The sequence below is a fragment of the Zeugodacus cucurbitae genome, chromosome 6, assembly GCF_028554725.1.
Source record: "Zeugodacus cucurbitae isolate PBARC_wt_2022May chromosome 6, idZeuCucr1.2, whole genome shotgun sequence".
NCBI classification, from domain to species: Eukaryota; Metazoa; Arthropoda; class Insecta; order Diptera; family Tephritidae; genus Zeugodacus; species Zeugodacus cucurbitae.
In genome coordinates this window covers 39,785,502-39,809,359 of record NC_071671.1, presented here as the reverse complement: position 1 = coordinate 39,809,359, position 23,858 = coordinate 39,785,502, and the positions used below count along the sequence as shown (strand labels likewise).

The 23,858-nt window shown below is 36.9% G+C and overlaps 1 protein-coding gene across 3 annotated transcripts in view; it reads right to left on the bottom strand.

Annotated features, from left to right (window-relative positions):
• LOC105216879 (uncharacterized) overlaps window positions 1-23,858 on the bottom strand; it is a 68,436-nt gene that overhangs the window by 29,011 nt on the left and 15,567 nt on the right. For all 3 annotated transcript variants that reach the window (XM_029043292.2, XM_029043294.2, XM_029043293.2), the window contains one exon: window positions 5,969-6,060. In XM_029043292.2, the coding sequence (XP_028899125.2) occupies window positions 5,969-6,060 (92 nt within the window). The remainder of the gene's footprint in view (window positions 1-5,968; window positions 6,061-23,858) is intronic.

The following is a 23,858-nucleotide window of genomic DNA, read 5'->3' as shown; positions in this document are numbered from 1 at the left end:
TTCGCTTGGTATAACCAATTGGCGACAAACTGCCAGAAGGAGGGATACGTGGCGCGCTGTTGTGGTCTCGGCTATAACCGCGTAAGCGGTGTCTATGCCAGTCAAGAAGAAGAAGAAGAAGATATAACCTATTATTATTAAAAGAGATACAGCTTTATTTGTTTTTAACTTAATCAAATTTTTAACAAAAACATTTATTTTTTCCAAAAACCGTTATTCGTTAAATTTCACTCTGTTATAAAATGTAGAAAACAACCTACAGGGGGGACTTGAGTGACTATTTTATAGTTAAGCAACATGTAAATAGTTGGTCAGTGAAGAGCAAAAGACACAGTTACCTCGATTTAATAACCCCACCGTTGTACTACATAACGGCAATGACACCATTGAACCAGCTGGTCATCTCCGAACACTTTCGTATCAACTGGTTTATGAGACGATCGTGCGATCAAAGGTACATTCATATAAATAAAAACATAAACCCAACTTTATAAACTACACGTCACGTGACGTCCATCCAACACAGAGAGCGGACACACGCTACTTTTTTGCGCGTAAAGTGACAAAAACTTTAAATGAAAATTCACTGCTGAGGTATTTTTATGCCACCAAATTTTTATTTTCATTATTTATTTTTATCTCTTTTTCACGTGAATTAAGAGCAACCGCAAATATTCATTTGCCATTTGCCCAGTAAACTTTAACGGAGCACACGCATACACATACAAAAAGCACTGCAAAGAAGAGTGGTGGATGGGTGGAGGGGTGGAAGACGAGGGCAGATTCAACTTCTGATTTTATGATCCCAAGAACTACTAATAAAAATGGCAAGAGTATGTGCCTACGAGCGCGCGAAGTTGCGGGAAGTGAGCGTTGAATGTCGCTTCGTGGATTTACACGAATACATGTGTACGGTCGTGCGCTCTCACATACACACACACACACACATGTTTGTGATTTTGTAGGCACACTTGCCGAACAAGTTGACTAAATTAAAAATAAAAGTTTATTAATATGCCAAAAAACGACGAGAAAAAAGACAAAACAAACAAACAACAAAAACACACAAACGTTGGGGGATGACTACGGAACGTGTGAGGAGCCTCAAGTACATATGGAAGTGTAAATTCCTGGAGCTGGCGGCAGCTCACTGGCCGAGCTGCCGGTTGCTGGTTGCTGTGCATACAAAATGCAATAACATCATCTGCCAAACATAAATAAAATTACGCACGCTTATTTTACCACGTTTACAACGAAAAGTGCACCAACAACAACAACAAACAACTACACATGTATAAGCCCACTGTCACTTTGGCCACCGCAAGCATCTCAGGTGTGTGGTGTGAGCACCTGCCGCCCAGCCGTCCAACTTGACCCACGACACTGGCACACAGCACAACTCGACCGCAACCGGATGCCACCGCCGGACAGCCACAGCCACAGCCACAGGCCGCTATGTCATTGGCGTTGTGGTGCGGCTGACCGCGAGCTTTTAATTTTATTTCGAACTTAAAACCGAAAACGACGGCGCATTTTCGCCTATAAAGCACCTCAACGAAACGGCTAGCGAAACACAGAAAAATCAACAGCAACAAGCAGAAAACACCGAATTTCACGGTGTATTACGACAAGCGCAAAATCACAAAGTTAAATTGTTACTCCCAAACAAATACTTTTCGCAAAAAAAAAAAAAACAAAACAAACATAATAACAATGCAAAAAGTGTCTTTGCCGAAAGCCGGTGAATTTCTGCATAAACAACGGTGAACATTTTTTAACTTTTTAAATTGCGCGTCACCGCGATTTTTTACGCGCTATCGCTGCAACAAAACACCAATTACAGCTGTGCAAAAAGATATCACATTAAAAGAAAAACAAGTACGCATAGTTTTTGGCGAGAATTTGAACTTATGTCGAAAATGCTGGTTGAATAATGCAAATTTATAATTACTAAAATGTTACCCAGAGGGATGAGGTCATGTGTAGAAGTTCAAGGAGGCCAAGCCAAGGGAAGAAGGTAGGTCCTTGTGAAATCTACTACAGCGGCCATATAAAGGAGCGCAAATTCAATGTAAAATTCGTGGTGGTAGAAAGACTCCGTCGTCGAGTCCTGGTCCAAATCGGAGTTCTTCAACATATCGCTGATTTGGACGCACGCCCCGACTAAAGATAAGGATGATGTGACCAAAAATGGCTTCTGTGAGCGCCTAGAACGCACCTTTGTGCGCATCCCTCGCCACGATGTTAAAATCGATAGCGATTTCAATGCTAGGGTGAGTAAAGAAGCTGTCTTCGGCATTTTGTCATAACTTTAAAGTTGTAGATAATTTCGTCTATCTTGGAACCAGCAGTGTCATTGGTGTTAGACAATGTCAGCCTTGGAATCCAACGCAGAATCACTATTTCAAACAGGACTGAGTAGGCAATAGAAAAGTAAGGTCCTCCCTCGGCGAACAAAAACCAAACTCTACTAGTCCCTCATCACTACCGTCTTGTTTTATGGTGCAGAAACATGGGCGATATCAACATCCGATGAGATGGCACTACGAGTTTTCGAGGGAAAGGTTTTGCGGAAGATTTATGGTCCTTTGAACATTGGAAATGGCGAATACCTGAGGCGAGCTGGTACGAGCTTTAAAAGTTATTTGACGACATAGACATAGTTCAGCGAATAAAAAGACAGTGGCTGCGCTCATAACTTCACCTAGTCCGAATGAACAAAAGCGCTCCAGCTTTGAAAGTGTTCGATGGCAACAGAGACAGCGTTGGAAAGATATAGACGGAGAGCGACCTGGTGTCGCTTGGTATTTTCAATTGGCGCCTAATTGAAAGGAGAAAAAATGAATGGAGCGCTATTATGGATTCGTCTATAATCACGTAAACGGTGACAATAACATACACCCTATAATACACAATTGCCCTAGCATATGTTTAAACTTAAACCTTGGTAGTTATCAATTTGTATTTATCTGTTAATTTTGGTTACGATAACGAATACTTCATCTTCGACTCGAATAATTAATTAATGTGGTAACTAATAGAGTAGTGCACGACTAAGGAAACATTCCGCTGAGACTTGCTGGGTACGATTCAGGGAATACGTGTTACGTAAAGGTATATTTCGCCGAGTCTGACCAAACTAGAAGCCATAAAATGTCTTTCCTAATATAAATGTTAATTTAATATAAATTATTGAATCCATCAATTGACTCTAAACCCTCACAATTTACCTAATTAAGTGAGATTAACAAACCAAATAATTCAAAACAATAGTAAATATATAAATTTGCGAACCAAACAACACACAAACAACCGAAAAGTTGTAATAAAAATACAAAAATGTTTGCCACACCAAATAAACAAGGACTTCAACCAGTTACAACAAAAACTCAACAAACATTCATCAGTCAACCTTATGCTCATCAAGTGAACCCACATATTCACACATTCACAGCCTTCGCAGTCACCTTTGACCGCATCACGTCAGACAGTTGCTGGGTGACAGTTGAGAACATGCCTTGAATCCTTGGGCATGAGCGCGTGCCAACAACAAAAAAGTTACGAGTTGCCCATAAAATCTGTTTAATGTCAACACACCGTTTAAAAATGACAACTTGTCAGCGCAGTTGATGTCTTCCTTTAGTTGTACTCGTGTCACGTGTACGCGACTTCAGTTTTTCGCCGAGTTGAAAGCGATTGATGTGTTTTACTACACATTCGTGCTCTTGGGGACACGAGTGAAATGCTTTATGTTCACTTATAGTTGTTTTACAACTGTCACTTTTGCTGTTCCCTTTCAATTTTTTTCTTGATATGGTATGCCGTATGTAATCTTTTTGTTGTTGCCGTTGCAGTTTGAAATGTTAACGGTGGTTTAACTGTCAGAAAACGCTTAGATGATGCGCTGAGAAGTGACAGTTCAAGTTAGTGGAAGCAGTTCAAATAAGTTCTACGTGTTTTATAGAATCAAGAATTTAACCTCCCTGGATTTCAAAATCCATATTTATTGTGTGAAGTTTTTAGGATCTCCAGGCAGCAATATTTTAAAACGTTTAATATATTTCTAAACCATTATCTGTATAAATAAATTATAGCACTGGGTCAGAGGAAGTAATAGTGATTATTATAAAAGTTCATGACGGTGAATGTCGCAAATACTGGGATGACTGCATAAGCATTTAAACGACAATGAACAAAGCTACGCCAGCTGGAAAAACATCCGAATATATCTAAACTCTCCAGTCCTGTTCTCCAGGTTTTTCAAATATGGAGAACAGATAAGGTGTTATGGATTTTAATAAACTTTATTTCTCAAAAATGTGAAAAGCAAAATAGGAGTGCCTTGAAAAAAGTAAACTTTTTCTAATTTTATATAGGTCTTCAATCCATTGTCGACTTATCATTTAATAATTTAAAGCCTAAAAGGTAAAATGTTTTAAGCAAATATGAAGAATAAGTGCGATTATTTTCTCCGAGTTAATATTACGATAGCATACAAGTTCTAAGTTCTTTATATACACTATCGGACGAAATAAAATCCAAACATGCTTTTCTTAATTTGGTATTTAATTTGAAGCTTAAAGCAATGAACAGCAAGAATTTGATGGGACATCCTTCTAAATTTGAAAAGAAGTAGTAAATTTGAAACTGCACATATCCCCATAGAAGCAACTGCTCTCAATCTAAGCATTCTGTAAGTGAGTTGCGACAGAATAAAGTTGCAATTAAATAAAAAATATCAATTAATTTATGTTAGAGCAATAAAAGAGCCCTGTACTTAAACATTTCATCACTTCCCATGCGAAGAAGATTGGTTAAGATGGGAATGAAAAGTAATTTTGCCATAAAGGACCGTCTACCGGCTAAATTTTGCGAAAACTTAAGTTAATATGCCGACTCTTCTTGAAATCACGTTATTTTGTCAGATGAATCGAAATTTGAGTTAAAGAATTCAAAATTCAAAACGGATGTGCTGTGAGTAATGTAAGAGACTGCAGCCAAATAATATTTCACAAAGACAAACCTGAAGGTAGGCCTCTCATAGCCTAGTATTGCTTTTCATCGTCAGGAGTTGAAAAGCTGGTTACAATTGGCTGAATGATAACTGGTGAGCTCTATGGTGATTTATTAAAGAAAACCCTTTTCAAAAAGTGCTATGGAAATAGGCTTGACTATTTTGGACGAAACAATTCCATTTGAGGCGCGGTTTCACTGGACATATCAAGTACTAACGAGCATTCTGTTTTAATATTTATTAAATTCAAGAACAATTGTTATATTTTGCGCTTTATTTTATCCAATGTAAGAAGCAAGGGCGGTCAGTAATATTATTCCTGTGTACAGTTAAATACATTTTTTATTTTTTTTTATCATTTATTTTAAATTCTTTCGAAATGAAGTAAAAATTGCCGTCTTTACTTTGAAGACATATTCATATATTCTCATGTTCACAAGCACATAAAATTAATGCTTACTTTATGTATTTTCCGTTACAAAAATAAACATAAATCTTAGAATTTTTTAGGTTATTCCGATTCACTCAGTACACTTAAATATATTTGTCTACCATATAAAACTAGTTTCAAATTGAAACGACGACGCCCCAGATCTTATAATTAAGTATATCAATTAGATCAGATCTTTTTTGGAACTTAAAAAACCATATTCACCGTTATCACCGTTAAATTTTAAATCCGAAATGTTTTTTAATAAAATAAATTTAGTAAAATTTAAAACTAATAGATCTTAGTATGAAGTGCTAAAACCATCGGATATCTAACAGAGTGTCATAAAAACACAAACTCTTGCCTACTGGGTCTCAAATTCCTTAGATTTAATTTGGCTGCTTCCAATATTATTGCATATGCTTTCCAAATGTTCCTTTTTTATTTTATTTTCCTATTTTATCTTTTGTTGTTGTTTTTATGTAAAATTTATGTACACTCAAATCAATGTAAATAAAACTGACCTCATTTGTATTCCACCGATGTCGCTGTGACGGGAAACTGTCAGCCCTTGGCAAGCTCTCCAAATTGTCTGGAAGTTTGATAGGTTCGCCATCTGTAAAGGAAATTAAAATGACCGAAACGGAATGAGTTATTTGCGCGCTCAAAATGCAACGTTGTCAACAAATGACAGCGCGCCATAGACAAAATCAAACAGTAAACAAGAACTATAAAGTACAACAATAACAATACAAACAACAAGCATTCACCCGAATTTGCAATAAAAAATCAATTTATTCCATACGAAATGTTTGCATTAAGACACACTTAGAGGCGCAACGAACGATGGCCGGACGTGAGGCACTCACTTGGAAAATGCGCACATTAATGACGCTGAAGGGGCATTATTTCTATTTAACCATGGCTCAGCATTATTTCGGAGCGGGTGCCGAGGGTGCATGAAATGCAAACCAAATGCTAAATAAATGACGGCGAAGTATCATAAGTCAACTTTTGCATTGTGCTTCCTTCGTAAACGTTTCGAGTGCGGCAAGCTGATTTCGCTACATTTTACATAGAGAGAAAGGCGCTCCAGCAACTTGACACTAATCTCCCAAATACTCACCATAAGTCACAAGTCAGGTGTAAATATTATTCATACGTGAGTATATTAAATTTGATTTATTGCTCAGAATATTAACTTTCACTTTGTGTTGATACATACATGCAAACACATGTATGCCATATCATCATTTATTACATTTGAGCTGGAGCATAGACGAAGTCCACACTCTCTTACCTAATGATAAACAAACTGTTTAAGAAAAATAGATATTTGTACAAGTACATATGTACATATGTGTGCAGTAATGTAATTTGTCTAACCAAACTAATATAATGGGCTAACAGAATGTATTCGGCGATTAAGCGTTCAATTAGCCGAGAGATAACTTAATTTAGAACCAACTTTTATTTGGTAAGCATTTTGAAATTTTAGTTTTTTCTGAAGTTAACAATACTAATCGCGAAATCCGTTTGACCACTGTAGTTTTTTAGTTATTGCGCCCTGATCGTGCGGTGTACTGGATTCGATAACTGATTTTGTCTCGCCCCTGGAAATTCATATAACGTATACTATTAATTTAATGTATTTGCCTTTATTGTCCTAATACTGTGATAATTAAAGTCAAATAAATAATTAACCAAAAAAGTAATTCAGTCAATTAAAACAATTAAATTATTCATGAAAACATCTCTCCCCTGCCGTATTTACCCTGGCAAAATAACTGCCAGGGGAGAGAGTTAGAGACCAGGGGAGATACTATTCATCATGACACCCGGACCGGAAGTCGTGAGCTGCTTGTGTCTTGATACTTTCTTGCGTGAACTTCTGAACATGGGCCCTTTCCCACCTCCAGCCATCACCAGCATCAACAAAACCAAAAATATTAGCCTCGGAATCCTACGCAGAATCGCTCTTACCAAGAGATGCTAGTTTGGACTGAGTGGACATTTCCTCTCTCGATGAACCAAAACCAAAGTCTACAAGTCCCCTATCATCCCCGTTCTGCTTTATGGTGCAGAAGCATAGACGATGTCAACACTAGGAGTATTCGAGAAAAAAGTTTTGTAGAAGATTTATGGTCCTTTGAACATTGACAACGGCGAATGCCGCAGATGATGCCGATGATGCCGATGACGATGAGCTATACGACGACACTGACATATGGAGTTCAGCGAATAAAAAGACAGAGGCTACGCTGGCTAGGTCATGTTGTTCGAATGACGAAAGCGCTTCAGCTTGGAAAGTGTTCGATGTAGTACCCACTGGTGGAAGCAGAGGAACAGTAAGCCCTCCATTCCGTAGGAAAAACCAGGTTAAAAGTGACCTGGTATCTATTGGTATTTCCAATTCGCGCCAAACAGCAAAAACAAAAGATGACTAGCGCGTTCAAATAGATTCGCCTATAATCGTATAAGGGGTGCATACACCAAAACATACATGTATGTATGTATATATAAATATAAGTTTTTGAAAGATCTTAAGAATTTAAATTTAATATTTTTTTCGTTTATTTATGATAAAGAGTGAATTTAGTGATTTGTTATTTTAATTTTAGGGTTTATTCATCTAGGAAAGAGAGTACCTTTAATTTGTAATACTATTTTAAATTAATTTTTTGCTTTTGGTAAAATAATTATCTACCATAAACTTTACGTCTCTCCCCTGGCCGATGTATTTACCCTGGTCGCCGAAAAAGTAATAAAATATGTATTAAGTGACTTGCCCTTACGTGAGAAGAAAAATAAAAAGGACAAAAATCATAATATAGATGTTTATGAAAAAAATCCAAAATCTTTCTTTGGCCGTTTTCTCTATGCAATTGAAACCTCTTATCGTAGAATCACCCATACATTTATACATCCCTATTCTGTGCACTTGACAAAATACAAAATTTAAAATTTATTCAGAATTTTATCAAGTAAGAAATTTTTTGGTATTCTGTGAGAATTTTAATAAAATAAAAAGCTTCAGTACGCATAGCTTTTCCCACACGTATGGGAAACAAAATAATGTAAACAGAAACAGCTGATTTCTGTCCCATTATATTCGAATTGAATTGAAAAATTTAATTGAAATATTCTATAACGGAGGATGGGATCATGTGTAGAAGTTCACGCAAGTGAGGAAAGTTTTTGATTGTCATTCACTTGGGAGTGGCCAGAAACAATTCTTCTCCACATGATTCAAGCAGCTCACGACTTCCGGTTTTAGACCAAGTATCCTCTGGGTAGCCAACAGACATCCGTTTGAAGGCGAGCTAAAGTGAGAAGGCGAAGCCCGCTTATGCGGTTGTGCGTAGGGCTTGGGACCCACCACATAAAAACGAAGTACCAATGAAAAATCGACGAAAGCCTCGGATGAGACACCCCCCTTTTGATGACGACCCCTGCAAACGTTTAAAGGACTATGATTTAAGGGCATGCACTTGGAATGTCCGGACCCTTAATTGGAAAAGTACCTCTGCCCAGCTGGTTGATGTCCTCATACGACCAAATGGTGACATCACCGCCATCCAAGAAGTGCGATGGACGGGACAAGGACGGAAGAAGGTGGGTCCTTGTGACATCTACTACATCGGCCATATAAAGGAGCGCAAATTTGGTGTTGGATTTGTGGTGGGAGCGAGACTCCGTCGCAGAGTCCTGGCATTCACCCCGGTCGATGAACGTCTAGCCACAATCCGCATCAAAGCGAGGTTCTTCAACATATCGCTGATTTGCGCCCACGCCCCAACGGAAGAGAAGGACGATGTGACCAAAGATGCTTTCTATGAGCGCCTAGAACGCACCTATGAGCGCTGCCCCCGCCACGATGTTAAAGTCGTGCTTGGCGATTTTAACGCCAGGGCGGGTAAAGAAGGTGTCTTTGGCACAACAGTCGGAAAATTCAGCCTCCATGACGAAACATCGCCAAACGGCCTGAGGCTGATCGACTTCGCTGGGGCCCGAAATATGATCGTCTGTAGTACTAGATTCCAGCATAAGAAAATACATCAAGCTACTTGGCTGTCTCCTGATCGAAACACGCGGAACCAAATCGATCACGTTGTGATCGACGAAAGACATGTCTCCTGTGTTTTAGACGTGCGTACGCTCCGAGGTCCAAATATAGACTCGGACCATTATCTGGTCGCAGCGAAGATACGCACCCGCCTCTGTGCAGCAAAGAATGCCCGTCAACAAACACAAGGAAGGTTCGACGTCGAAAAGCTGCAATCGCAACAGACAGCCACGAAATACTCTACTCGACTTGCACTCCTGCTCTCTGAGAGCACTCATCAGCATCTCGGTATAAGGGAACTGTGGAACGGCATCTCAAACTCACTGCGTACTGCTGCAGCCGAAACAATTGGTTTTCGGCAACGACAAAAAACAAGCTGGTACGATGAGGAGTGCCGTCTCGCAGCGGAGAGAAAACAGACTGCCTACCTCGCAACGTTGCAAACGACCACAACACGTGCGGTATGGGATAGGTACCGAGATCTGAAGAGGGAAGCGAGACGCATCTGCAGACAAAAAAAGAAAGAGGCCGAAATGCGTGAATACGAAGAGCTTGAGAAGCTGGCAGACAGAGGTAATTCTCGAAAATTTTATGAAAAAATGAAGCGACTTAACGAAGGTTTCAAGACCGGAGCATCCTCATGTAGAGACCAAGGTGGTAATCTGGTAACCGATGTCCAGGGCATACTGGAATTATGGAGGGAACACTTCTCCGACCTGCTGAACGGCAGTGAGAGTACAACACTAGGAGATGGCGAACCCGATCCCCCAATCGATGACGATGGAACAGATGTACCATTACCCGACCATGAAGAAATTCGAATAGCAATTACCCGCTTGAAGAACAACAAAGCGGCGGGGGCCGATAGATTACCGGCAGAACTATTCAAATACGGCGGCGAAGAACTGATAAGGTGCATGCATCAGCTTCTTTGTAGAATATGGTCGGAAGAAAGCATGCCTGACGATTGGAATCTCAGTGTGCTCTGCCCAATCCATAAAAAGGGAGATCCCACAATCTGTGCCAATTACCGTGGGATCAGCCTCCTAAATATCGCATACAAGGTTCTATCGAGCGTACTGTGTGAAAGACTAAAGCCCACCGTCAACAAACTGATTGGACCTTATCAGTATGGCTTTAGACCTGGAAAATCGACAACTGACCAGATATTTACCATGCGCCAAATCTTGGAGAAGACCCGTGAAAAGAGGATCGACACACACCACCTTTTTGTCAATTTTAAAGCTGCTTTCGACAGCACGAAAAGGAGCTGCCTTTACGCCGCGATGTCTGAATTTGGTATCCCCGCAAAACTAATACGGCTGTGTAAATTGACGTTGAGCAACACCAAAAGCTCCTCAAGGACCTCTCCGAGACCTCTCCGGACCTCTACGAACCAAAATCAAGCTCTACAAGTCGCTTATCATTCCCGTCCTGATGTATGGTGCAGAAGCTTGGACGATGTCAACATCAGAATAGACGACACTAGGAGTTTTCGAGAGGAAAATTTTGCGCAAGATTTATGGTCCTCAGAACATTGGCAATGGCGAATACCGCAGACGATATAACGATGAGCTGTACGAGTTATACGACGACATTGACATAGTTCAGCGAATAAAAAGACAGCGGCTACGCTGGCTAGGTCATGTTGTCCGAATGGACGAAAACACTCCAGCCCTAAAAGTGTTCGATGCAGTACCCGCCGGAGGAAGCCGAGGAAGAGGAAGGCCTCCACTCCGTTGGAGGGACCAGGTGGAGAGCGACCTGGGATCTCCAACTGGCGCCGAACTGCGAAGGAGAGAGAGAGGTGGCGCACTATCGTCGATTCGGCTATAACCGGCTAAACGGTTGCAACGCCAATCACATACATACACAGTTAATACTTTAACTTCAATCCTTTGCTCCTGGGCTAGATGTGAAGTTTCTGAGAGTGCGCAAATATTCCCTGCTCCGAATCTGGACTTATTTTTCATGCTAAAGGTGTTTGTTTTCATCGAGCTTTTTTTATTGTGGCTTCATGGATAAGTTTGGTTTAAGATTAACCGGTTCTCAGTCTATCCGATTCTTGCTATCTATCTACCTTTACTCGGTCGTCAGAGCCTATCACTTCATCCAGATATTTTATTTGTAAAGAACTGTCAAGAGCATTTGGCTTCTTAACAATTTATCAAAAAGAGCTTTTTATTTTAGACGAAATACGAAATGCTCGATAAATTTCAAATTTTTATTAATTTAGAAACATGTTGAACTTGTAAAGTGCACAGAATAAGGCTGATATTATATACATATATCAACTCCAACTCTTCAGCATTCTTAAATATTATTTTGATAATCTTTTCTGACGATGCAGTAACGACGAGATTAAATTAATTACATACAAAATTTAAACTTTTTTTTATTAACTTTAAAGTATAAATACAAATAAAGTGAAAATTTTGTAGATTGTTTGAAATATATTCGTGCGTTAATAAGTGGACAAATAATATTCAATATGATTAATATTATACGAGTATGCACTAATCTAACAAACTTTAATAATGAAAGATGGAAGCAAGAAAATTTTCAAAAAAATATTGAAATTCCAGAAGATTAAATATTATCAATACTAGTAACATCATCTAAGCGTTTTGATAGCTTCCTTCACCCATGTCAGCGAGGGTTAATCCTTAAATTTTGGATTTTGACCCCGCTAAGCCACTACGGTCAATCAAATGTTGGCATGGGCGCTCTTAGTTCAGCATCGCTTTCGTGAGGCTTTTAACAGCTTCATATCCATTATGACATCTGCCCCAGCGGACCTGACAATCAAGTGTCGCTCCACAATCTCACTGTCTGCCGCTGCTGCTTTGGACGTTGTCGATGCTCTCTTGTTGCCAGAATTGAAACTGTCTATCGATAGCTCAGGAGAACGAAGAGATTCTCATTCTTTTTCTGTGATTACTGTGGACTAGCTTGGCAGTAGTATTACAAACTGCAACGTGCTTCCGTTGTAGTGGTGGTGTGGCCGCTGCTGACACAACTTGTATAATGTTGTACCTTATATAGATAACCAGCCTCGCCACCCACTGAACTTTGGACTGATATCCCAAGTTTTGTATCCATGTTGAGTTTCTGAATTTTGGAGTCTCTACCCCTAACATTCTATACCTACCGACAGGTACCTCATTAACAATGGCCAAGGTAATCCCTCTTCCATCTTCTTCTGATGTTGCATAAGCAAGCGTGGAGCGTACAGCTAAGAATAATTCCACAATTAATATGCGCAAGTAGTAATGTTAATTTCACATATTTTTGGAACACCTGATCAGCAGTCATCAATAAATATGCTAATGATTTTGAGATACATTTCGAAATTATGTGTAACCAGTCAAAAAGTTATGTGTTCCATTAAAGTACCCCAACAAGCAGGTATGTAGTTAACACAAACAGAAGATTTCAACACTTTTTCTTTTATTTCGAGAAAATTCACTTAATTGTGACAAATATAAACATAAGTTTGACAAAAATAGAGCAAAGGAAATTAATACAAATATGATTATCTCTTTATCTCTCTATATTGCTAACTAGGGACTACTTGGTGAATAACCAGTTACAGAACACCCATCGCACCCATCGTTATTTATGAGCAAAACTAACCAACTATTTGATTTCATTATTAACAATAATACAATAATTACGTTTGTTACAGTATATATTATGGCTCAGTAAATTTATAGCTCCAACATTATTCTGCTGTTTACATATAAAAATGGGTTTCACATTAATTCTAGAGCAATATAATGCTGCTAGCTAGCAGCACTAAATAGCCTTCAGCGTCACACCAAAAACCAAATCATTTGCAATTTTACGACTTCTCTTGTGAGTTAACAACTTTTGCAGCGCAAAACAGCCAATACCAACCGATGAATAATTACTTCTTGCACTTAAAGCAACCCATTCCTCGACGCTTTCCACTGCCACAACAACAAAACAGCAAAGTGAACGGCAAAGTTTATTAAAACGTCAAGCAACAAAAAATAATAATCATTTATATGGAATAAAGGCGGTAGGTAGGTAGGCAGAGGCAAGACTTGCAACTAACTTGTGGCCAAGTGTAATTTAGTGGCAGCTACTTACTGTGACACGGTCACAGCAAAGACAACAAAGCCACTAAAAAGCAGCGCGAGTGGAGGCTTCGAATTTTATTTTTATGTTTGTTCTATTTGTTGTTGTTGTTGCGTTGATGGCACGTTAGTAAAACTAATATATCAAATCAATTTTTATGGCTGGTATTCATTGCGTTGGGTCCGCACGCAGCGCGCTTTGGCCGAAGGGGGGAGCAAATGGATGAATTTCAAAAACTGCACTTAAACTAAAAATGTAATTTATTTGCTTGCATACAATTCATATACATCTGTATTTATGTACGTATGTATGTGTCTCAGTGTGTGTCTCAATGATGCCAAATTGAAGTACGACTGATTTCAATAAACAAGCAACCACTAAAGTAGCGTCGATAATCACTGCCAAGCAGTCAGGGCGTATACGTGATATTTATTACCCAACACGGCAGACCAGCAACTGAACAAATGAGCGTGCGCGTGCGTGTGCGTGATCTCTCCTGCTCTTCCTCTCTCCTTCCACCTCAACCACTTTGTTACACACGTGTGTGGTTGTGAGTGTGTTTGTGCCTCTTTTATTGTGGCAATATGGTATTTATGAAGTTTGCACCATAAAAAACTTGACTGCCAACAACAACAACAGTAACAATGTCATAACACAATAATACAAATTGCCAACAACTTTTCACAACAGCAATAATAGTTGCCGTTGCCGGTTGGCTCTTTTTATTTTATTACACGACTAATTTGTCATTTCCTCCAAAGGATCGGCGATGAGCTCACGGGGGAGATGGAGGGCATTAAGTTGCTAGTTTTAACACACCTCCAATTCGTGTTTGGTTAAATTGAATGGACATGGACTTGTCAATTGTGCCGTCGTAAAATAAATAGTAGTAGATATTTCTGTATGCATAAATGTGCCGTTGTGCGTTACGCATACACCAATTGTCGCTTTGACATCTCTGACAGCAGGTAAGCGTTTTAAATGCTTAATGAAGTGCCACTGTGCTCCCCGTGTTTTTTTGCGCTGCTTGTACTTTCCGGCGCTTTGCGCTCCTGTATGTGGAACAATGAGGCATCAAACGGAACAAAACAGTCTACTGCTGTTGTCAAACAGTTTTGGTTTGAATGAGAGAACTTTTAACTTTTTAACTGCTGCTAAATATTTCATCAGCAATTGTGGTTTCTTTGTTTTACTTCACAATTTTTCGGTACTTTCTACAGACTTGGTGCCATAAAAATAAGTGAGGATCCCTGTGAGAAATGTTTTATTGACAGCGGAATATTATAATAAAATCCGAAATTAGTGTTATTAATGTGATTTTAAGAAACAAGTTAGAAACTAAGTTTTGCTTGCAATTACTTTAACGATTTCATAGAGAATTTTCCAAATATTATCACGAGTTGTCGCAGGCCTTTCATTTTTCATTGATAGCCCTTCAGATAAATATCAAGCAAATTTATAAAACATGCCTGCATACTTAATAAATATTGTACCTCATGCAATTATAATCTCAATTAAGAATATTTGTAATTTTCGCTTAATAAGATCAATATCAAATTAAAGATTAGAATTTTTGATTTTAAACATTCAGTCTAACTGGTATCTAGAAAATATGGTATATGACCTCCCATTCGAACAAAGTAATACAATTTCCAAGTATGCTTTTTTCTTCCAGTCGGCATAATTAATATTTAAAAACATTACAAGATTTTCGTTTTCCTCCGGCCAGAGATTGATCGAAGAAGTATTTATTCTCCAACAGAATAACTCCTTGCCATAAGGCGAAACTTATTACCACATTTCTGAAAGAAGTTGGGTTGGAAACATTAGATTGGCCGCCACAGGGTCATGAGCGAAATAGAACCGTTGGCAACCGTCAGGACGAAATAAGAAACAATCAGGGAGGTTACGAAGGAGTGGAATGGCATTGCTCTAAAGGATTAAAGATACGAAGGAAGTATATATTTTTGAATAATTTTAAGTTGAAATCAAATTTACAAAACATACTACAGTTGATCTCCTTTTTACACGGTGTTTTTGAACACTTCCCAGTTACCATTTTTACACGGTTTTACTTTTTTACACGGTTTTTATACTCTCACAACAAATGTTGCTAAAGAGAGTATTATAGTTTTGTTCACATAACGGTTGTTTGTAACACCCAAAACTAAACGAGTTAGATATAGGGTTATATATAACAAAGTGATCAGGGTGAAGAGTGGAGTTTAAATCCGAATGTCTGTCTGTCCGTCCGTCCGTCCGTCCGTCTGTGCAAGCTGTAACTTGAGTAAAAATTAAAATATCTTGATGAAACTTGGCACACTTATTTCTTGGCACCATAGGAAGGTTGCTTCCGAAAATGAGCAAAATCAGACCACTGCCACGCCCACAAAATGGCGAAAACCGAAAACACATAAAGCGCCATAACTAAGCCATAAATAAAGCTATGGAAATAAAATGGTATGAAGGATCGCACTATGAAGAGGCATATTTGGATGCAATTTTTTTGGGGAAGTGGGCGTGGCCCCGCCCCCTACTAAGTTTTTTGTACATATCTCGCACACCAATAGAGCTATATAAACCAAACTTTCTGCAGTCGTTTTTTTTAGCCACTTCTTAATACAGTCCAAAAATGAAAGAAATCGGATTATAACCACGCCCACCTCCCATACAAAAGTTAGGTTGAAAATTACTAAAAGTAGGTTAACTCATTAACGAAAAACGTCAGAAACACTAAATTTCACATAAGAAATGGCAGATGAAAGCTGAACTCAGATTTTTTTACAAAATGGAAAATGGGCGAGGCGTCGCCCACTTATGGGCCAAAAACCATATCTCAGGAACCACTCGACCGATTTCAATGAAACTTGGTTTGTAATTGTTTCCTTACATCCCAATGACATGTTGTGAAAATAGGCCAAATCGCTTCGCAACCACGCCTACTTCCTATATACCAGAACTTTGAAGACGATCTGAATCGTTTACATTACAATATATAAAGTAACAAATACTATGTTAATAGTGTGGCAGTCCCATTCTAAAAATCGCCGAAATCGGACCATAGGTTTTTAAGGCCCCATATATCGAACACGAGGACCTCGGTGCTTCTATCCTAATATTATGGTTTCCAACTTTCAATGGACTTTATACAATATATATGACGAATATGTGGGTCGAATTGAGTATTATATAATATAAGGAAAGTTAAATAAATAAATTGCGAGAGTATAAAATGTTCGGTTACACCCGAACTTCCTTACTTGTTTTATTTTAATTGTATACTTTTTTGCAATAAAATCAAAATTCCATACGTCAATACGTCACAAATACAGTGAAAAGGTTGCAGCAATTTCAATACGTAAACAAATAAATGAAGCTGTATGAAGAAGTAAGAAAAAAGAAGACAGAGCGATTAATGACGGAACATTGACGAACATTGTTTGTTCCTTCTAACAGTAATATATACATACATATAATACCAGAAAGGTCAACAACAAAAGTGTAAATTCTCACTGTACGAATAGATAGACTTTAATGTAAAATTAGAGTTTTTTTACACGTTTTCTATTTTTTCCCAATAGTGAGTTTTATACAAAAATTTGATTTTTTTTTTGCACTAGTAATTTACTGTCCCAGTTAACCGTGCAAAAAGGAGATCAACTGTATTATATTTAGTTATTATAGAATATGTTGTCAAAATACTTATGCCACCTAATGAATTTTATTAATTTCAGTTTTAATTAAAAAAGTAATTCTAAATAAAAATTGTAAAATGAAAAATTCTCATATTTATAATTTAACATTATAACTAACAACAATATGTAAATATAACCAATAATTATTTTCTGATAAAGAAACAGAGGTCTATGTCAAAATAATTATACCGACTAGTGTATATCAGTCTGTCACAGAATGTATGTAAATATCTGAATAAAGTGGTATGTATAATCGTTGCTTTCTATTTTTTATTTTACGAATTAAAGCTACTACAGTAAAATAATACGTTCCATCAAAGTAGAGCATAATTCGAAACAGCGCTAAACGAGGCTATCTTAACATGAGTTAAGAAGAGATGGATAGAAAATTTGTTAGGTATGAAATTTAAAAATCATGTTTTTTAAAACACCCCGTCTATTTTTTGAAGCTGTCAAAATGTGAATCATTTTCAATAAATTGGTAAAAAAAAATCAGTTATAGTGGGTGAAAATCCACTTTACAACCGCCACCGAATGTTCTTTATGCTCTTCTTCGAAATCACTGTCCAAATATTCTTCCAAACTGCTTTCACAGATCTTTTTGTTATATCATTTCAAGAAAGGTTAATGTTTTCTACAGCATTCAAGATATTGCAGTTTTTCCAAAATACTATTATTGTTGCTTTTCTTCTATGTTTTTTTTCAAACATCTGTTTAAATGTTCGCCGCAAGTAATGCGCCTTCAAATAAAAGAGCGCTAAACCGAACCAGCGTGAAGCGGGATCTTACTGTGCTTGTTTCATTTTATATAAAAAGGAAACTATACAAATCGCTGAATTGAAATTTCAATTGACAATAATAGTTTCCACTAAAACTAGAATTTATGCTGATATTGTCGCTTGCATTGCATTTGCAGCGTCGCTGTATTTCCTACAGACCAGTAGTTCAGTTAAACTTCAGCACAAAAAAGTGGCTCACCTCAGCAACCTCAACTCAAACAAAGAGCAAACAAAATGACAATACACGCTTCAACGTCGCGCTGGCTGTCAATGGATAACGAAGTATTTTATTATTTCACAACTTAATATTGCAACTGTCCGCCATGAGGAGCAGCACCAGCAGAGGCGACGATTGTGTTACACGGATTTTCGTTTGTAGTACAAAAACGCCGATGAAGGTGCACGACTGCAGGCAGCTAAGAGTGAGTTGTATGAAGAAGAGCGCGGCATGGTCACAGAGTGGGAGAAAACTATGAAAAAAGAGTGCGTGGACAACGAGATAGACCTACCACCCACAATATGACTTTACGCCTTGGCTCTTATTTTCTATATGTACAAATATATATTAAAGCAGTATCCTTGCACACCTCACTGTCTCATAGTCGTTTTCCTCATTCTCATGATTTTTTTTTTTAACCAGTGATAATTTGGTCATGTTAATTGTGATAAATGTGAAAAGCGAAAAATTAACGGGAATGGTGGAAACCGCAGAGCAACAACAAGACGACCCCATGGTAAAATAGTCGAAATCTCATAACTCCGGTTTAAAGTCATCCCTGTGGGCACGAACACGAACAGACAAACACACAAACAGTGAAATGGAAGAGCGAGCGAAAAGCGAACAAAATAAACTATGAGTTGCGAGGTAAGCAGCAAGCGTTGTTAGCCGGACTTCTGAGTTCGCCCGTCATAACTTCTGGGCACGCAGCGAGCATTTTTTAAACGGCCAGCAGTTTGCCACTTGCAACATCACTTTAAATGCCACACACAATTTGTAAAAATGAGCTAATAAATTTGAATGCGAATTACATATACGCATACGCTGGGAGCACAAACACACTGGAAGACCGAACGTGAAGCTACTGCTGGAGCCGCAGTTGAGCTGCACATGTTTAAATCTTGATGTACTGCAACCACAACTGTATTAACAAGAGTTAGCGGTGTTGGTGTTTCGGCGGAATGACTCTCAGCCACGCCGCAAACTGGCAACACTATAAAGTAAATCTTTTAATTTAAAGTTTTAAAACATAAAATTCGCGCAAAACGCAGCGAGTGTGAAATTACTTTGAACTACTTCACGTGCCGCGAAGCTGCTAGTTGACAATTAAACAGCGTCGTTAAACTGTCTACAGCGCCTGCAACTATGCAACAATATTTTTACAACAGACAAATGGTCCTAACTACTTGAAAATTAAATAAATAACTGAACTCAGTACCGAAACACAGTTGGAAAACTGTACAAATAAAGAAAAGTTTAAATAGGTATAAAAAAGAAGAAAAGATACACTATAACCTTATCGTTACTAACTAATATACCAAGTAATAACCTCAGATAAGCTAATAGGCTAAAGCAAAAAATAAAATTTTTATTTGATATGAGACTAGCGAATTCGATAGACGTTCATTTCTAGCTATTAGGATATTAAACAAAGTATGAAATGAAACACATAATAAAATATTGGAATTAATATATAATTGGATTGAAGATTTGGAACACCGACCGACATCCAATTATAAGACAGTTTCCAATCAAAAACAATTGTATATACCTTTAGGCGGTTTCTAGACAGTAGCAATGGCACCATCTAAATATATATATTGGACCAAATGGTGACTACAAACCATTCTCTAATCCAGCTGAAGACACACAACAATTTCATTCAATTCGGTCCAGCCATTGACATACACACATAAAGAATAATTTTATATTTAAAGATAAGTTCAATTTCTTAGATCTTTCTTGACAACTGACAAGCGTCGAACTTTGGCTATAAAAGCTATACTGGAGGCCAGCAAAGCTAAGTCCACTGACATAACCTTCTTTCAAAAACAAAAAATGTTCTTCAGTTAGATTAATTGGCACGCACTGTCATCAGATCGAAACGTTAAATATCTTAGTTTAACCCTTGACGGGAGATTAACCTAGTCGGCACACTTCAAAGCCAAGAGCGGCAGCGGCAGTTCAGCTTATTGGAATTTTTATAAACAATTTAAGACTATTTTTTCGGTCAAAAAATTAAATTATTTTATACAATGACGCCATTTTGCAAAAATATATTGTAAAACTAGGTTCATAGTACACACATGTCCTGTAGATGACAGGGTTCCTAAAATCACCGACTAGATATATGTGATTCGGAAGATTGATCCAGTAGGTGTCATTCTTCTTCATCATTTTTATACCCTTAAATATGTAGACGTCTGATAAAGCCCTAAAAGAAGAAACTCGATTGCTGCTTCCTTACCCCCAGAATAAATTCTCAAACGTTTGCATTCCTTAGGACTCTGGCCTAATTTTTGATGCACTCCTTTATTTTTGATGCATCGTAATAAAATAAAAATTAAGTTATTTAAATTACAATTTAAAAAAAGTGAATAAAATTAAAATGGATTAACTGAATCATCATCAAATTCTAGATTCTGAAAATTTGCAATTCCTTTCTTTACTCACAATGTCTGCGGTTATAACATATCATGAAATGAAATTTAAAGGTCTACTTTTTATATTAAGCAATTTCCATAAAATGGGCGTGACAAGAAGCAAGACGTCACACAATTTTTGCACTGGAGCCAAACAATTCTTCTTACGCGCCAAGAAAACTCATCAGAAATCTTAGATGCGAACACATACCTTCACTTTTGCATGTAAATAATAATAAAAGAGCCTAACAACGATTGCTATACATGACTCACACATGCATTTAAGAACTTGTACAAACACACACACATACAATACATAGCATACATAAATCAAGGCAAACATCTGTCAAATTGCAATCTCAACCAAAGAGCCAACAAAAACCAGAAGTTATTAAATATTCTAGAATAAAAAAAAAATTAGCATTTATATTTTTCATTACATATGTACTGTCAGATATATGTACATACTTAGATGCAATAACAGCAGTATACATAGAAGGTTAATGAATGTAATAGCAAATGTCAACCAGTCAAACCATTCCATTAGCACTTTCTACAAATTAGCAGCGGTTGAGGCCAATGAGGTTTATCTCTCTGTACCAAAAACAAATTCCCAAATTCATGACGTCACACATTATCACTGCGATACCTTGTGGAAAACCAGAAACTAACAGTAAACAACGAAAGCGCGTCACTCGAAGAGGTCTAGGGTAGCACAAGCTTTTGATATGAACATGCTAATTGCTTATAGTTGAAGAAAAGCCAAGATACGTGCATACTTATACATATGTATGTTTGTAAATACATTTAAACAGAAGCTTATCACTTGTTTGATTAGTAAGTGCATGTGAACTACGTTGCTTCTTTGATAAATGTCTACATATTTACGTAGATACTAATAGACAGGTGTGGTATCGGGCGCAGTGCAAGAAAGTGGCGTATGAGATAAAAAGAAAATTTAAGTATGACTTTGAATGAGAAGAGGAAATAAATTCTTCCAACTTTACACAAAATCGCATTTACTCATTTTAATAAGATCATCATGATCTTAATAAATGTCTATGATCTTAATAATGAAAGACTTTGTCCAACAAACGGACACATCTAGAAATTAAGATGTTTTACAAAAGTAGTAGTAGTAAGTATAATATTATACTATTGAATATAATCAAGAACATACTCTAAACTACTGGAAAAAGTGTTTCCTTGTTGTAATATACTTAATGTATTATTTTAAATCAACGTTTCAGCCCACGACCCACCGCGTGGTAATCACGCACTCTACAGTGGTCCCTTAACTAATTTCAACACATTAACATTTTCGGTCTCTATAATCTATGATTTTATCAATCTTTATGTATAAATAATTGATTTGCTCAGCAAAAAAATTACAAAATGTGCTTATTAATAATTAATGTACGAAACGCTTTATAGATAATATTTAAAGTTAGATAACGTCAGTAAGATATTTATAGTGACAGTTAATAATAATAGGCTTGTCTATATTTCGAAATGAAAAAATAATCCCTACGGAAAATCAATGCTGAAAGCAATGAAATATTGGATCACTCTGGTGGCTCGAATCAAGCGAGACTGAGCTTAAAATTTCTTAGACGTATCAAGAGTGTGGAATTTGGTCTAATTTATACCGATAATATGAGTGTAGTTCATGCTGTAGTTCAACTGATTTTAAATTTCATTCTATGTTTTATAAATAGTTGAAGAAAAAACAATAAATCTTTTGACTCTAAAATACAAAGAGAATGTGTATACAATGAGTATGCGTCTGTATTGGTCTACACCATTTATCTTAAATTACTTACATGGTTTTCACTATTGTTTACGACTAAAACAAACATACATTACATCCAATATATTAAGTAAAGCAAACACACATAGCAACTATATATTTATATACATATGTATATATAAATTTAAAGAACTACATACACTGAACAATATTTATTTGTTGGTAAGCTCATAAGTCTGTGAAGAAAAATGGCAAAACACTTTGAAAGGCGTAAAAGCGTCGACGGTTATTTGGCTTTTAGAAGACACTCACTAAAGACAAATGTGGATTTGTGTATATTTATTGCCAAAAAATTGCAAAGAACACAAAATTTACTCGGAACAAATAGTCATTTTAGGTGCAGACTTGTGGAGTAAGGAAGAATTGTGTGGGGAAAACTACAACGGAAATGGCTCTTTGGAACTTTTTTTGGAAATTATTTTAAGAGTCTGTGGGGGTTTAGATAGATTTTTTGCAAATATGTACTCCATTTATTATTCTTAATAAATTTTCTAAATAACAAGTAACTATAATAAACTATAAAATCGCACTGGTTCTTCAAAATCAAATTTCATATGCATTGACAAAGTAAGTTTTCTGCTCTCTTGAGAAGCACAAGTGTTTTCAAATAAAGCTAAAAAAATATTAAATGATCAGTACTTAGTATAATGTGTTTTTATTGCTGAATATAATTAATAATCGATTATCGACAAACACGATTTTTATTACAGGCATACATGGGAAGTCGAACTAATTCATAATTATTTAATAATTCATAATAATAATCATTAATAATTCGATTTTTTCGATAAATTTGACACGTCATCATATGTATGTTCAATGTTTTAAAATAACTTTAGAAGAGCGCATTAATAGAGAAATGAAAATATAGCAATATTGTTTTAAAATGACAAAAAAATTCTGGATAGTTTCGAAGCTTATACTTAAATCAACCCATAAATCTGCAATATAACTTCAATACGTATCAAATCTGCTGATACCATTTCTAGGGTTGTATATTTGATCAACAATTCGTTTAAGTTATTTCAGTTATAACAAATCGTTTTCTATTTGTTTGTTTCTCAGAATTTTAATTAAATTTCCTATTAGAAAGTGCTCAGTTTTTTACTAGTCTATTTTCGTAGTAGGTTGCCATCCGTTTAAGTTTAATTCATTTTAATTTTTTTTTCTTCTCCTGGTTTTAATTCCTACTCTAGCAATAATTAGTACCATATTTTATAGTACGTGTTGTTGGCCCATGTCGAAACTACACCAAAACAATAATTAGCCAAGGCAAAATGATTCTAAGGAATTTTAATGTACAAAAGTCCACCACAATAA